We start from the raw sequence: 17,665 nt of genomic DNA on the forward strand, positions 1-17,665 counted from the left end.
CCCGGGTGATCCTCCACCCCTCCCCCCCCGCGATCCGGCACCCTCCCCCCTGCGATCCGGCATCCCCCCGCTCACGTTGCACCCCACCGCCGCGATCTGAAATCCCCCAGCATCCACCCAAATACGCTGCTTACCCCCATCTGGCCGCCGGCACCGGCACCAACGCACAGGACATGCCGGTGCCCGAGGATCTGCGTCTTCTTCTTTGCTGGGCCTTGAGCATCTGCACATGCTCAAGGCCTTCGAGTTCACGCTCTCTCCGAGAGTAAGGGTAGGCGCTTCAGCTTGGCGCCACAACAAAAGAATACATTTCCGGGACAGTAAGGAGGCCTTTTGCAATAACATTCATTCATTTTTTTACATTTATATGTTGCCCTTCTTTCTTAAGCTTCAGGTAGCTTAAAATAAAACACATTTATCTATCTATGGCTATTTTTATCAAGCTGCGTTAGGGTTTTTTTATTGCAAGTCGCTGCAGCAAAAGTTCCAATGCTCATAGGAATTCTATGAGCATCGGAGCTTTTACACAGCGGCCTGTGATAAAAAAAACTCTAAAGCAGCTTGATAAAAGGGGGCCTATATGTACACACACACATACATACAGATTCAGGCCATAACAAAAAAAGAAATCTAATATAAAAGATTTCTTAAATACATGTATACTATCACAATCATTCTAGAATAATGTGTGAGCTCCCTAGCAGATCAGTACATAAAGCCTCGGTATTTGAAAACTGGATTCTGTGTTGTGAAAACTAGATTGTGCTTTAATTATAATGCTTTAAAATCCAAACTCAGAATATGTGAAAAATCCAAAATGTGTTTTTACCTTCCACTATATCATTGTGAAAGTGTTTAGAGATTTTGGCATTGTGAAAGTGGCAGAGATTTTGACAGTTGGAACCCGGGCGCAGTGCCGGGTGGGGCTTTGGATTCTTGCCCAGAAATGGCTAGGAAGAAAAATTACAAAAAAAATTTAAAATTTAAAATTTAAAAAAAAAATTTGTATTGGGTCGGGTTGGGCAGACTGGATGGACCATTCGGGTCTTTATCTGCCGTCATCTACTATATTACTATGTTACTATGTTATTGATTATAATGCTTTAAACCCACATGCAAACTATTTACCTTGAAGATACATTTCTTCTCCTTCTGCAAACATCAGATGGCACCTGACACATCGTGCACAGGTTGGGTGATAATGTTTCTCTCCTGCCTGGAGAAAACCAGAATTTTTTATTTTTTTAAATCACACATAATACAAAAACTCATGTTACACATACTGTGTGACTACTGCATTACGATTTGCAAAAGAAAACCAGATACATTAACAGCACTACACTAACCCCACTCCCTTTTACTAAGACACGGTAGAGGTTTCTACCGCAGCCCGGAGTGCTAAATGCTCCGACGGGGTAAATATTGCCACATAAATTTTGTCAAAAATGCTTAAATTCAGACATGAATCAGATTTAGAAGAATGTTGAATTGAAATAATTAGTTGCCACTGTAAAAAGTGTTTTCCATAGACAGCAGGATAGATAAGGCACTCAGTGGGAAGGACCAGGAAGGAACTCATCCCCTAGTGTAAAATTGTGAGCATATGCGGCCCTTCCTGTGTGCCACAGTCTCTTCAGCTCGTCAGTTAGTTGTAAAGCTATAGAAGGAAAACAAATCTCAGGGATGCGGAGGGATTATGCGCCTTATCATTCTTGATGTCTACAGAGAACACCTGTTATAGGGCTAGATTCACTAACCTGCCCGAATCAGAACAATCCGTTTTCGATTTGGGCAGGTCCGACTGATTCACAAATCAGTCGCATTCAGAGGAACGCCCCCATTTGCGAGCAGGGATTGCAAATGTGCGATCCCTGCTCATGCGCAGACCCTGACAGTAGTGACAGGAGAAGCAGCCTCCTGTCACTGCTGTCAGGGCTCTGCCCTGATCTCTCCTGCCTGCCCTGCTCTGCCCCGATCTTCCTTGCCTGCTTGTCGGACTCTCCTGCTCTCTGCCAACGTTCCCCGCAGTGCAAGCCTATGGCGGACTTGCACTGCGGGGAATGGCGGCAGAGAGCAGGAGAGTCCGGTGGGCAGGCAGGAGAGATCGGGGCAGAGCAGGGCAGGCAGGAGAGCCTACACTAGCCCCACCCACCAGCCCGACACAGTAGCCCTGCCCAACACCCCCCCTCGATCAAGCAGTGAATCTAGCCCATAGTAAGCAACATCACTTCTTCCTTTGACAAGCAGGACTAAGTCAGCCACCCAAGTGGGTGACTCAAGTTTAAGGTTGCTCAGTGCTTCCATATTTCATTTTTAAAATTAGACAGACACAATGGTCTGACACTCAGCCCACTGCTGGTGCGGAACCAAGAAATTCTATGCTGTACCATGTCTGTTGATCGACAATGAATTTCTATTTTCATTTTTGGATACCAGTGCCTAACTGGTTAAGCCAATATTCAACGCTAAGCAGTTAGGGCCCTCTATTATCAAGTTGCTAAAAGCTCCGATGCTCATAAAATTCCTATGAGCACTGGAATTTTTACCATAGTGGAGCTATTACTGCCGCAGCCGGCGCTAAAAACCGTGCTACAGTTTTGTAAAAGGGAGGATTCGTTTTTTATGTATTATGTTTGTTTTAGTTTGTTGATTTTTAGTTAGGTATGTTTACATTGTAACTCGCTCAGAATTGTTGGATGTCAGCGAATAATACATTTTTTTTATTAAATGAGGGAAAGGCAAGCTCCACAGGACTTCAGGGAACCTGCCTGCCTCTAGCACTTGAAAACACAATATTGAACACACTGGTAGCAATGTAGCTAGGGGGCTCCTGCTCAGCTTAGGGCAATGGTCTCAAACTCAAACTCTTTGCAGGGCCACATTTTGGATTTGTAGGTACTTTGAGGGCCTCAGAATAAATTGTTAATGTCTTATTACAGAAATGATAATTTTGCATGAGGTAAAACTCTTTATAGTTTATAAATCTTTCCTTTTGGCTAAGTCTGAAGAACCAAAACCTTGATCCTAATTTTGTTGCTAATTACAGACCAATTTCATATTTGCCATTTGTTTCCAAAATAGTCAAAAAAGTAGTTTCAATTCAGTTATCAGATTTTCTAATTAGCACTAATGTACTGCATCCTCACCAAATTGGCTTTCGTCAACATCATTCCACAGAGCACACACTCCTAGGCCTTTTAAATCATATAAGAAAGATCTTGGATAGCAACCGTGACGATGTTCTTTTCTCTCGACATGTCTGTCGCTTTTGACTTGGTCGACCAGGATATTCTCTTTAATCAACTTAGAGAACTACAAACCTAAGGGCCTGTTTTCAATTATTTCAATCATATCTCACTGATCGTACATTCTCGGTTTATCATTCCAAAACTTTTCAAATATTCAGTCACTTCAATCCGGTGTACCTCAGGGTTCAGTTCTGGGACCTAGCCTCTTCATCTTTCTCGCTCCCCTTACTCTGTTGCTTCAATCTTTAGGATTCATTTTTTTCATCTACTCCGATGACATCCAGCTCATTTTACCACTGGACTCTCATTTACCATCTAGTTACGCAATAATCTCTGAGCAATTAGACAAAATTGCAGATTGGCTAACAATCAATCAGTTAAAGGCAACTTCTTATGTTCTTAAGACTTTAGCGCACCGCTCTAAAAGCTTATTTTAAAGGGCTCTGATGAGGGATGTGGGGGGAACCCCCTCACACACTTAATACTGTTCACGCTACCGTGTGTGGGGGTTGTAACCCCCCACATTATACAGAAAACTTAACTTTTTACCTATTTTTTCAGGGAAAAGTTGCTTTCTGTATAATGGGGGGGGGGGGTTACAACCCCCCAAACCACCCCAACGGCAGCGCCAACACTAATAAGTAAACTAGGGGGGTCCCCCCACTCACCGCCATCGAAGCCCTTTAAAATAAGCTTTTAGAGCGGCGCACTGAAGTCTTGCGCTCAATTGTCCACTCTCAAATGTCGGCGCGCACTTATGACTGTGAACCATGTTCCGATCTAGAGACTTAAGCTGCATGCAATATTTCAAAAAGGAATTCTTTCAGTGCTGGACTGCCATTGATATCACACTGAGACAAATATTATATAGGCAGAAGACATTTGAACTCAGTGAGCTTATGCGCGTCCATGGCACTTAACCACTCTTGCATTTAAAATCTAACTGGCAGCCCACAAAAAAAACCCTATTTCATATTTTTTTTATATCTCTGGTTTTAGCTATTCAGGGCTCATTTTACTAAGCTGCGCTAGCGGTTTTAGCGCGTGCTTAGTGTGCGCTACAATGCCGTGCACACTAGATGCTAATACCTCCAAAGAGCTGGCGTTAGTTTTTCCGCGTAGCGTGCGCTATAAACGCTACTGCAGCTCAGTCTCTGCTTCTGTTTCTGTTCTTGGTCTCAGTTCCAGACCTACTTACTTGTTCCTTCCACTCTTTTGAAAAGTATTTTCTAATTTTCTTTCTTTGTCTTTCCTGAATTTTTGTTTCTCTAAACCTGCTGCTTCTCTTCAGTTTCCCCCTTCTCCTGTTCTTGCTCTCATTTATCACTTCTTATTCCCTCAGACTTCATCGTACCTTCTCTTGCATCCTAATTCCATTTAATTCCCTCTACTTTCACTCCCTCATGCCACTTCTTTGCTTTTCCTCACCCTCCCTATGCTGCTTCTATCCTTCTCCTCTCCCACCTCTTGACAAATCATTCACTTTCCTTGCCCACTTTCCCATCCCAGCTTCTTTTCTTTTTCCTTCCTTTGCAGCTCCTTCCCCCTCCTCCTCCTTTTCCATCTCTATCTTTCCTCCACACTTGCTGGATTGAGCTGTCACTCCCCTCACTTTAGCTGGGATTAGTTAACCCACAAGACCACCGCCCTTCTCCTTGATCTTGGTAGCTCAGGCAAGAGGACATTGTTGTTGCTTCCATCTTATGAACCTTTTCCATATCCACTGTTCTCTCTCATTCACTCTCTTACTGGCAAAAACCATATCATCTCTTCCCTGGAGAGCTGCAAAGTTTTGCTTGCTGGCCTTCCTTGCACTTATGGTTCTGTTCTGCTTTGCCTTCAGTGAGAACAGCACACAGAAGAGTTGTATGTTACCCAATCCAAATAGCCTTTTATGGCCTATGCCCAAAGTACCATTCTAATGGCAATTACACTGTACACAACGTTTCAGGGTGTTTTTTTTTTAAATTGAGGAGGAATCAATAAATGCCAATATTACACGTTATGCTAACATGATTCTCAGATAGTCCAGTGATAGTGCACCATGTATACTAGCTAAAATATACATGTCACCTTTTTTCTATTAATTTTTTCGTAGCAGAATATGGTAAGACAAGATGACGTTTGATGAAATAAGGTACTAACAGTATTACAGCCTTTGGCTCTCAGTTCCTGTGTCCTGTTTACCAGTGATGGACTTTCAGAAAATGAACCTGGGCTCCCATGAGGAACAAATATTCAAAAAGAACACCGTTACATCCTACCAAAGGACAAAAAGACATCCAACCAACCGTCTGATCAAAACACTCTCTTTACTGTATACTTCTATCCACAGGACACGTTGATTAATGACAGCTTATGCTGCAATGCAACAAGTCGACATATATCAAAGCAATCTTTCTACACTGTTAACCAAAAATAAAACAAACTCCTAGATAACTCCCTTTAAAGTTGGATTCACATTTAGCACAGATTATACATGCAATAAAAGAATTCTCAAAGGCAACATGAAAACCAACATTTCTCTGATGGAAAACATCATACGCACACTGAATGCCCCCCCCCCCTCCCCCACTTGCTTAGCATAATTAATACAACTTACCTTGGAGCGCTTCTATATGGCAGAGAGCAACAAACACATTTTCCAGATTTTTATAGTACTTTCTTATCTTGTCTGCTAAATAAGAAACTAGCTTTGGCAGTATATTGTGCCTGATGGTTAATTATGATACTTGAACTCTTTCCCAGCTCTCGCTCACTCTATCAACCCTTTCACACTCTCTGTCCTACAGATAAAAAAGCCTTTTTTTTTCCCCTTGTGTAGCTCTGTTCTCAAGCCTGTGGAAAGACTCTTTACAATGCATTTTGTGCATCACATGGTACTGTTGCCAGTGAAACGGCAGAGGAAACAGGCAGCTCGGCACATTCCATGATGCTTCACCATGAGCACAGCGTTCTACACCCTCCTGCAAGACTTGGTCTCGACTCGATGTAATGCACAACCTGAAGACTCAACAGCAAAACTGCAGTAAAAAACCCAGGCTAGAAACTGCCTTTCTCACCGCTCAGTCCTTCATTATGTAAACTACTCGTTTACCCATAATTTGTCATCCACCTTGAGCTAGTATGGTAAAACAGATTATAAAGGCACCAAGTCTTTGAGAGGGTGTCTCTATTTGGCTCATAGACGAAACTGCGTGAGACAATCGAGCGTGGACAAAACCTCCCAGAAAATCGCACGCAGGACGTCAGCGAGCTGGACTTCAACAGTATTTTAAAGCGCTCCGAGGGTGTGTGTGTGGGAGGAACCTCCCCACTTTACTTAGAAATGTTGGCGCTCACATTGGGGGTGGGGGGGAAGCCCCCCCCCATTACAGAGGAAACAGAATTTTTCCCTAAAAACAGGGAAAAAAGGCTGTTTCCTCTTTAATGAGGGGAGGGGTTCCCACCACCCCCCCAACAGGAATGCCAACATTTCTAAGTAAAGTGGAGGGGTTCCCCCCCCCACACCCACCCTCAGAGCGCTTTTAAAATACTGTTGAAGTCCAGTGCGCTGACATCCTGCGTGCGATTGTCTCACACGCTTTTGACTGGACACCCTTTATTTAGGTACCCTGATGCCGCACAGTGGCAGCTTATTTCAGTGGTCTCCAACCTTTTTCATGTAAAGGGCTTTTGTGAAGACGAGAAAACTCTGAGGGCCACCAAAAGATTTAAAGCTTACACATACTACTAATTTTGTGAACTGCTTTTTTCAGACTTTTTTCAGACAGGTATTAAATATTAAAAATTAATACTAATATTGATTCTACAACACTTAGGCACCTCCTATCCTTGCTACACCACTGGCTGGGATGCCAATTAGGTTAGGTTGTTCCACGATTTCTTGTATCTACAGTATATACACTGAGCTGAGTTAAACTGTATTTTATTACATCCCTATCCCTTTTTAATAAGGCTCAGGCCCCTTTAAGAGAGGCGGTATATCAAATAAATCAAAACTAAATGTATTATTTCTCTCACACCAAACTGTTCAGTATAAGTTCCTTTATGTGGATCCCAGAAGAACTCAGTCTTATCTTTGAACATAAGGAGGTGAAGTGACTTATCCAAGGTCACTCCAAGAATGATGAATGGTGTTCTATTTTAACAGTGTCAAAATTTAACCCATATGAAGTACTGCAGTAACTCTGCAACTGAATGCTTTCTCACTGGGGCTCAGTGAGTCATCTCAAGGGACCAACAATCTGTCTGGGGACTAATTTGCTGTCTGGCTAGTGATGGATGAATCAGAAAAGGTTCTGTCCCTTAACGTAAACATAATCAGACTTAAGATACATTTAATTGAGTCCCATTTATTAATAATTTATCATATCTGGAAAATTACAAAATGCACTCTGATAAAACCCTTTACCTTGATTATGATTAGTACTGTATACAGTATTCCCCAGATATTCACGGGGGTTCCATTCCAGGAACCCCCGCGAATCTCGAAAAACTGCGAATACGGTTTTTCATGGGGGAGCCAGGAGATGGCAGCAGGAGAGCAGCCGGAGCGCCGCAGGTGCAGGAAATCACTCGCGGTACGCTCCGACCGCCTCTTCCTGCACTAAGTTGGACCTTATCCAACCAGGAGCTGCATTCCGGAAATTTGTGCGCAGTGTTATAGAATACTGCAGATGCGTGTCCAAATTGGACACAAAGAATTGCACCTGATTGCAACAGGCTTAAGTCCTGGCACCCGAAATTCGGGCATCATTTATTGAATCTGGTCCTTAGCGTGAAAATTACTGCACACTAATAGCATCAAACAGCTTACCCAGAAAGCACCACTTTTTGGCAGAACTGTATCTTACTGGTTAGCCCAGAGGTCTTTACGATCCTGAATGGGTGTAGCTCAGTGCATCGGGTGTTATCTACTCCGCACTTAAGCAGTAAAGAATTGTCCTCTCGGTTAACGGCATGGCAAAGTTCAAGGTATGTCCACGATGGCTAGTGAACACAGCAGTTTTGCAGTTGATGTGTGAATTTTGGCTACTGCAACACAGTAAGGGCTCCTTTTACGAAGCCACACTAGGGTTTTTAGGGCACGCACATTTTTAGCGCGCGCTAACCCCCATGCCAGCCCAAAAAACTACCGCCTGCTCAAGAGGAGGCGGAAGCGGCTAGCACGGCCGGCAAATTAGCACCCACCTCTAATGCAGCTTCGTAAAAGGAGCCCTAAGGGCAGAACTTGAACACACGGTAGTAAACAGGCCGCTTATGAGATTACTTATTAACAGTGTGCGCTGTCAGCATTAACACACAGGGCCCGATTCTATAAACAATGCCCAGCGTCGCCTAATTTGAAGGCACCGTTCCACGCAGTTGTCAACCAACCGCTAGGCGTCGTTTATAAAGTCTTGCCTAAGCCTAGGCGTGATTAAGTGGCACTAGGTGTATTTACCTAACCTCTCTTTATACTTATTTCTATAATTCCATTGGAGTTCCATTTTTATCCCAACCCCTGTAAACCGTGCCGAGCTCCACATTGTGGAGATGATGCGGTTTATAAACCCAAGATTTAGTTTAGTTTACCTGTCTCAGACACCTAGACATGCCCAAGTCAACCATACCTATTCTCCACCCCCTAAGCAGCCTACTTTTCAGGCGCCGTGTAGAGATATTTGCGCACAACCTTAATTGCTATTTTTTAAAAAAATTGTTTTAAATGGGGTTTTAATGATGTGGGTAATTACCAAATCATTTAACCCAATTTAAAACAATTGTTAGGCTTGGATTAAGTTTAGGCGTCACTAGGTGTCCTCAATGTAGGTACCCTACAGCTCCTCACTTAGGTGCATCCTATAGAATTATTTAAAATTTATATTTTCAAGTTTATTTTTAAAAAGTTTTATTTATTTTATTTAAAATCTGATATCCACGCATTGTCATTATTTAAGGCCCACCGTGTCTTCCATATGGCTCATTGCCTGAAATGTGCTGTTAATAAATGAGCTCCTTAATATTTTAAGAGAAAGGGTGAATCTGTATTTATTATGTAAAACTTCTCTTACCTCTAATACTTTGCCAGTGATATACTTCTCACAGTGATCACATCTAATGCCATACTTAGTATGATAGTCTTTTTCACAGTAAGGGACTCCATCCCTAGGGGGGGGGAAAAACAACATTTACCTTCAAACACCAGTTCCCTCCCAGTTCTCTGCTGTCAAAACTCTGCTGATTTGCACCTATAACCACAGTGATTGCCGTGCCAGACACAGCACCTTTCAAGCATACATAGGATTTTGTGGTTTTCATCATGTTGGACCCCAGAGGAAGGTCTTTCCGACTGAAACACGGACTGTGTCGGGTCCCCACCACAATCTCTTTCTGTGCATTATTATTATTATTTTTTTTTTTTTAATTTGTATTGATTTTCCAAACTTCAATAGTGCAATACACAAATATATAACATATAATAAGTCAATAAAAGCACATTCAACTCACAAATATACATAACCAACCATTTTCTCCCACCCACCCACCCCTCCAATGATTAATCTGTGTATTATTTGAGGTGACATAATACTGCACCTAATGTACAAATCAATTTGATGAAGAACTTGGAATCAAACTTGGAATCAAGATCATCATTTCCACAGGGGTTTTTTTTTTTGTGTGTTTGCACTCTTTCTCCTCACTGTGGAAGCCTGGTGACTTTTTTGTTTCCTACAGCAGAGCAAGTATCAGGCCTAGGCCACTGTCTCCCTTTCAGCACTATTCATTTGTTAGTCGTTCCACAAGCCCGCTGCTAAACGGGTAGAGTTACCAAACGTCTGGATTTCCCCCGGACATGTCCTCCTTTCGAAGACATGTCCGGGGGGTCTGGAAGGCTTTTCAAAACCCGACACTTTGTTTGGGTTTTGAAAAGCTGTGCCGGGCAGGGAAGTCTGCGCATGCGTGGCCGTCACACGATGACGTCATCACGTAGCTTCCGCGCATGCATGGACTTCCTCCCTGCCCGACAAGAGTGGCCAGCGGGGGGTGGGGCTAGGGCTAGGGCTTGGGGGCGAGTTTAGGGTGGGTGTAACTAGGCGGGTCTGAGGGCGGGGTTAGGGGTTTGGATTTTCTGAAAGGAAAATCTGGCAACCCTATATATAGGTATCTGCTCTAATTGCACAGACTCAAGGAAATCCCAGAGAGAAAAATAATTTTGGAAAAAAAAAAAAAGCACACAATTTCACAATTTTAGTTTGGGGGGAGGGGAGGGGCAGAGGAAGGAAGGTAAGTATTGTCACAGGAAGGATGGCAACTGTGGACTAGAGGGACAGATACTGTTTCCTCTTCTTTTATCTCTACCCTTGACATCCCATTCTTCCTCACTATCTTCTGAGGAAACATTTTCACATGCAATAAAGTATGTGCAATGAATATAAACTACATGAAGCATAGGGAAAGAATCTGCCTTGTTTCTCAGCATAGGTGGCATCGCTGCAGAAAGAAATTAGGAGCCCAATTCTTAGAAGTGGGGATGGATTGTGCAGTCTCTGCTTCTGCACTGTCTGTTTAGTTTAGGCCAATTATTTGACAGACCTTAACTAAAGGTATAAATGATCCAGATAGCAGCTGACTATGACTGCTATCTGGAAACCATTTTAGCTGACCAAGGCTTCAAACTTGCCTACGAATATTCAAATTGCATCGGGCTATTTATTGCAGTACTGTCACTTTTACCAGTCTGCCAAAAATACCCACTAACTGAGCACTAGCAGAAAACAAAGCAGCCTGGGTTCTCAGAGTCTTGGAGCCTGTGCAGGGCTCAGGGTATGCTGGTCCCACCCTTTCTTGACAGGAAATCTGCATCCAAAGAAGCAGGATTGACAGATGCTGGGTAAGTGTACAGGCTCCAAGTCCCTGCATTGCTCTTTACATTCTCTTCTGTCAATTAACGCAGATCCAGTAAGATAGAAACCTAGAAACATAGAATATGACGGCAGAAAAGGGCCATCGGCCCAACAAGTCTGCCCACTCTAAGAACCCTCCCCCCCTAAGCACTTCCTCGAAGTGAACCCACATGTTTATCCCATTTTTTCTTAAAATCGAGCACGTTGCTGGCCTCAATTACCTAAAGTGGAAGATTATTCCAACAATCAACCACCCTTTCAGTGAAGAAATACTTCCTAGTGTGAAATGTTTTGGGAAAGAGAAGTGAGGGGATAAACTGGACTAAGGGGCAGGGGAAAGGAGAAGTGAGGGGGAAAAGCAACAGATGCTGGGTAGGCAGTGGCGTACTAAGGGGGTGGGGGTCCGTCCCGGGTGCAGACCATAAGAGGGTGCTCCTTGGGTCAGCATCATGGTCCAGGAACTTCACTACTCTGCCAGCATTGGGTTTTTCTCTCTGCTGGGTTCTGCCTTTGCGGAAGAAGGAGTAATGCCTGACGCCTGCAGAGCAGCGAGTTAAAGCTGCTGACAATGAGAGAATGCTCTGAACAGACTTCTTGCGGCCCGCTGGAGCCTTTCCTCTGCTGCATTACTGATGATGTGGCGGAGAGAAGCCCTGGAAGAGCAGGCTGCAAAAGATCTCACGGTGGGAGTCGGTCAGGTCCGGAGGTGCTGCATAGGGGGATGGGAGGGAGGGATGGAAAACTTCTGCACATGGGGGGAGAGAGAGAAATAATTGTTGGACATGGGCTGAAGAAGAGGAAGGAGATGCAACAAAGAGGTAGAAATCCTGCATACGGTGGAGGGAAGGGAGTCATGCATTGAGAAGAGAAAAGGAAAAATGTTGGACATAGAATAGAGGGCAGGGAGAGATGGTGCATGGGAAGAGAGAAAGAAATATTTCACATTATAATGGAGGGGAGGAAGGGAGAGATGCTGCATGGAGGGGAATAAAGAAGTTTGACCCAGGGCACATGAGAGAGAGTGAGGCCGGCCCCCACAGCTTGGCAGTATCTTCAACTGCTGAGATCCACGATAGCTACAATAGATGTGGTTCACTGGGCAAAAGCACACTTGTGCCCACTTCAGGAGTCGCTCCTCTTAAGGTGGTCTCTCTAGGCAAGTGCACTCTCTAGGCCTCCTATTGCCATAGTCAGGCAAGACATGAAGCAGCCTGGACTGGTGGCTGGAGCCACAGTCCTTGAACAGAGTGTGGGCATCTCTCCCGCTGTTGTGTTTATGTTTTTTACAGTGCTGACAGCGTCTTTTCTGCGCATGTGCCCATCGCTATCACCAGCAATGGGCGTATGCAAATTTAGTGAATCTTCGCTGCTGTCCGCTGACCTCATTTGCATGCGTGATTTTTAAAGAATGTCTCTGCTTGATTCTTTATCAAAATGGCTGCATTAGCAGACTGTCACTTTTTAATGTGAGTTTTTGAGAATCCTGGCTTTAGTCTTATTATCTTATCTGCATAATAGCATGCATGAGTATGCTTCTTTTTAGCAAAGGTTTAGGGGGAATTCATCAAGCAGCGCTATAGTCTTAACGCACCTTAATGTGTGTTAAGGGAATTATCAAGCACTAAATGCAAAAAGCCCATAGGTTATAGAATGGGGTTTCAGTATTTAGAAGGAATTTCTATAAAAGGTCCCTAAAGATAGACGCCACAAGTTAGGCATCTAACTTAATAATATATTGGCTTCAATTATGAGCCTTAATAAGCTCATAACTGAAAAAAAAAATTAATTGGGCGATAGGTCCTATCTTCTTAGGCATGATTCTACATAAACAGATGCCTATCTTATGGCGCCTAACTCCAAAGTAGGTGTCTTTAGGGGCAGAGAAGGACTTAAGCGCCATTAGGTACAAATCTCTAAAGTACTCAGGCACCTATGTTTTAGTCTAAGTGTGATTGACATGAAAGAGGTGCCTATCTTTATAGGCACCCAATTACAGAATCTGTCCCCTAGAGTCTGATTCTATAAAGAGCACCAAAATAATCGGTGTCAACTAAAATAGTGCTTAGCGCAATTCTATAAAAGGTACATGCCATACACAGAATTGCGCTCAGCAGCCATATGCATCAATGACATTTATGCATGCCTATTTAGGACAAGGAGAACCAGGCCTAAATACCTGCACTAGAGAGTTGCGCGGGGACAGAAATCCCACCCATCCCCGCCAAAGTCCCACCCGTCCCCACCCGTCCCCGTGAGGACTCCCACCCGTCCCCACCCGTCCCCGCGAGGAATCCCTCCGTCCCCACCTGTCCCCGCGAGGAATCCCTTCCGTCCCCGCCCGTCCCCGCGAGGAATCCCCTACGTCCCCGCGAGGAATCCCCTACGTCCCCACCCGTCCCTATAAACTACAGAAAAGCACAGTTACTTACCGTAACAGGTGTTATCCAGGGACAGCAGGCAGATATTCTTGACTGATGGGTGACGGCACCGACGGAGCCCCGGTACAGACAATTTTAGAGTGATTGCACTCTAAGAACTTGGAAAGTTCTAGCAGGCCGCATCGCGCACGCGCGAGTGCCCTCCCGCCCGACGGAGGCGCGCGGTCCCCAGTTAGGATAAGCCAGCTAAGAAGCCAACCCGGGGAGGTGGGTGGGACGCAAGAATATCTGCCTGCTGTCCCTGGATAACACCTGTTACGGTAAGTAACTGTGCTTTATCCCAGGACAAGCAGGCAGCATATTCTTGACTGATGGGTGACCTCCAAGCTAACAAAAAGAGGGATGGTGGGAAGGTTGGCCATTAGGAAAACAAATTTTGCAAAACAGATTGGCCGAAGTGACCATCCCGTCTGGAGAATGCGTCCAGACAATAGTGAGATGTAAAAGTATGAACTGAGGACCAAGTAGCAGCCTTGCAGATTTCCTCAATAGGTGTGGAACGGAGGAAAGCCACAGATGCTGCCATGGCTCGAACTCTATGGGCTGTGACAGAACCTTCCAGTGTCAGTCCGGTCTGAGCATAACAGAAAGAAATGCACGCTGCGAGCCAATTGGACAGCGTACGTTTAGAAACAGGATGTCCCAATTTATTCGGATCAAAGGACAAAAAGAGTTGAGGGAATGATCTGTGGGGCTTAGTACGGTCTAAATAGTAAGCTAAAGCCCGCTTACAGTCCAAAGTATGCAAAGCCTGTTCTCCAGAATGAGAGTGAGGTTTCGGAAAGAAGACAGGCAGAACAATGGATTGGTTGAGATGGAATTCAGAGACAACCTTAGGGTGAAACTTTGGATGTGTACGCAGAACCATCTTGTCATGATGAAAGACGGTAAAAGGTGGGTCTGCTACTAGTGCATGGAGCTCACTGACCCTCCTGGCAGAGGTGAGAGCAATCAGGAAGAGAACCTTCCAAGTGAGAAATTTGAAAGAAGCCGTGGCCAAAGGTTCAAACGGAGGCTTCATTAAGGCTGAGAGAACCACATTAAGATGCCAGATCACAGGAGGTGCTTTAAGAGGTGGTTTCACATTGAAAAGACCTCGCATGAATCTGGAGACCAAGGGATGAGCTGAAAGGAGTTTCCCATGGACTGGCTCATGAAAAGCAGAAATAGCACTGAGGTGGACTCTGATGGAAGTAGACTTAAGACCAGAGTCAGACAAAGAAAGAAGGTAATCCAACAAGGTCTCCACAGCAATGGACGTAGGATTATGATGATGAAGAAGACACCAGGAAGAAAACCGTGTTCACTTCTGATGGTAACATTGCAGAGTGGCAGGTTTCCTGGAGGCATCCAAAATAGAACGAACGGACTGAGACAAAAGAGTATCATTCGAAGTCAGCCCGAGAGATACCAGGCTGTCAGGTGCAGAGACTGGAGGTTGGGATGCAGAAGGGTCTCCTGATGCTGTGTAAGCAGAGAAGGAAATTGTGGAAGTAGAATAGGTTCCCTGGAACTGAGTTGAAGTAGAAGGGAGAACCAATGCTGCCTGGGCCACCGTGGCGCAATCAGAATTATGGTGGCCTGTTCCCTCTTGAGCTTGAACAAGGTCCGGAGCATGAGAGGCAGAGGAGGGAAAGCATACAGGAAGAGATTGGACCAATCCAGGAGAAATGCATCCGCTGCCAGACGGTGAGGAGAGTAGAGCCTGGAGCAGAAGTGGGGCAGCTGATGATTGTGAGGAGCTGCAAAGAGGTCTATCTGAGGAGTGCCCCACTGAGCGAAGATGGACTGTAGAGTGAAAGGATCGAGTGTCCACTCGTGAGGCTGGAGAATTCTGCTGAGCTTGTCCGCTAAGGAATTCTGTTCTCCCTGAATGTAGATAGCTTTCAGGAATAGATGGTGATCTGTGGCCCAAGCCCAAATCCTCTGGGCTTCCTGGCACAAGAGGCGAGAGCCTGTCCCACCCTGCTTGTTGATGTAGTACATCGCAACTTGATTGTCTGTGCACAGCAGGAGGACCTGAGGAAAGTGAAGATGTTGGAATGCCTTGAGGGCATAAAACATCGCTCTGAATTCCAGGAAGTTGATGTGATGTTTCATTTCCTGGGCTGTCCAAAGGCCTTGAGTTTGGAATTCGTTCAAATGAGCTCCCCAGGCATAAGGGGAGGCGTCGGTGGTGATGACAAGTTGATGAGGAGGTAGATGGATCAAAAGACCTCTGGAGAGATTTGAGGATATCAACCACCATTGTAGAGACTGACGAAGAGATGATGTCACAGATATGTGTCGTGAGCAAGGATCTGTCGCTTGGGACCACTGGGTCGCTAGAGTCCATTGAGGATAGTGCGCAGGTGGAGACGTGCGAAGGGTGTGACATGAACTGTGGAGGCCATGTGACCCAAGAGTATCATCATTTGCTTGGCAGAGATGGAGCGTTGATGAAACACCTGCTGACACAGAGATTGGAGAGTGTGAAGACGGTTGGACGGCAGAAATGCTCTCATGAGGACTGTGTCCAGCACCGCTTCAATGAATTGAAGTCTCTGAGTGGGGATGAGATGAGATTTGGGAAGATTGATCTCGAACCCCAGAAGTTGTAGAAACAGAATGGTCTGGTTGGTGGCCTGGAGTACTGTCTGAGAAGTGGCCTTTATCAACCAATCGTCCAGGTAAGGAAACACCTGAAGGTGGTGGGAACGTAGAAAGGCAGCCACCACAATCAGACATTTGGTGAACACTCTTGGAGAGGAGGCAAGACCGAAGGGTAGCACCTTGTATTGGTAATGACAATGGTTGATCATGAAGCGGAGGTACTGTCTGGAGGCCAGATTGACCGGTATGTGAGTGTATGCTTCTTTGAGATCAAGGGTACATAGTCAGTCGCCTTGATTGAGAAGAGGATAAAGAGTAGCCAGAGAAAGCATCTTGAATTTCTCTTTTACCAAGCATTTGTTGAGATCGCGAAGATCTAAAATGGGTCTGAGATCTCCTGTTTTTTTGGGGACTAGAAAGTAACGGGAGTAGAATCCCTGCCCCTTTTGATCTAGAGGAACTTCCTCTATGGCGTTCAGAAGAAGGAGGGATTGAACGTCTTGAAGAAGGAGGGAAGACTGAGGAGTGTTCAAAGCAGACTCTCTTGGCAGACTTTGGGCAGGAAGAGTCTGGAAATTGAGAGAGTAGCCGTGGCGGATGATGTTGAGGACCCACTGATCCGAGGTGATGATTTCTCAACGGCTTATGAAATGAGTAAGGCGTCCTCCTATGGGCTGCGGAAGATGGGCAGAAGGAGGGAGACTGGCTATGTCCTGGAGAACCAAGTCAAAAGGGTTGAGTTGATTTCTGTGAAGGGGGAGGTTTCACCTGCTGTTGCTGCTGTGCTGGTCTAGCAGCTTGCCTCTGTTGTTGCCTCTGACGCCTGGGTTGTTGCTGGGCCTGAGGTAAAGGACGAGCCACAAATCTACGTTGATAGGCCGATTGCTGGCGAAAAGGCCTGGTAGGTGGGGTCTTCTTCTTTGTCTTAAGGAGAGTATCCCATCGAGTCTCATGAGCTGAGAGTTTCTGAGTAGTGGAGTCCATGGATTCTCCAAACAGCTCATCCCCAAACAAGGTGCATTGGCCAGTCGATCTTGATGATTGACATCGAGTTCTGAAACTCTGAGCCAGGCCAGTCGTCTCATAGCCACCGACATAGCCGTGGCCCTAGAGGTCAGCTCAAAGGTGTCATAGATTGATCTGACCATGAACTTGCGCAGTTGTAAGAGCGATGAAGAAGTTTGGTGAAAGGCGGATATTTTACGGTCAGGGAGGTATTTCTCAAAAGATGACAAAGTCTGAATGAGATGCTTAAGGTAAAAAGAAAATGGAAAGCATAGTTCCCTGATCTATTTGCTAGCATCGCATTTTGATACAACCTCTTGCCAAACTTATCCATGGCCTTACCTTCTCTGCCAGGAGGGACAGAAGCGTATACACTAGCCCCCGTGGATTTCTTTAAAGTAGATTCCACCAGTAAAGACTCATGGGGGAGTTGCGGCTTGTCAAAGCCTGGAATAGGTATGACCTTATATAAAGAGTCCAGTTTGCGGGGAGC

At 45.1% G+C, this 17,665-nt stretch overlaps 1 protein-coding gene across 6 annotated transcripts in view; it reads right to left on the minus strand.

The window, feature by feature from the left end:
- ABLIM2 (actin binding LIM protein family member 2) overlaps positions 1-17,665 on the minus strand; it is a 337,722-nt gene that overhangs the window by 251,033 nt on the left and 69,024 nt on the right. For all 6 annotated transcript variants that reach the window (XM_033950058.1, XM_033950066.1, XM_033950046.1 and 3 more), the window contains exons 6-7: positions 9,305-9,398; positions 1,129-1,216 (exon numbers count right to left, since the gene is read on the minus strand). In XM_033950058.1, the coding sequence (XP_033805949.1) occupies positions 1,129-1,216; positions 9,305-9,398 (182 nt within the window). The remainder of the gene's footprint in view (positions 1-1,128; positions 1,217-9,304; positions 9,399-17,665) is intronic.

The sequence above is a fragment of the Geotrypetes seraphini genome, chromosome 1, assembly GCF_902459505.1.
Source record: "Geotrypetes seraphini chromosome 1, aGeoSer1.1, whole genome shotgun sequence".
NCBI classification, from domain to species: Eukaryota; Metazoa; Chordata; class Amphibia; order Gymnophiona; family Dermophiidae; genus Geotrypetes; species Geotrypetes seraphini.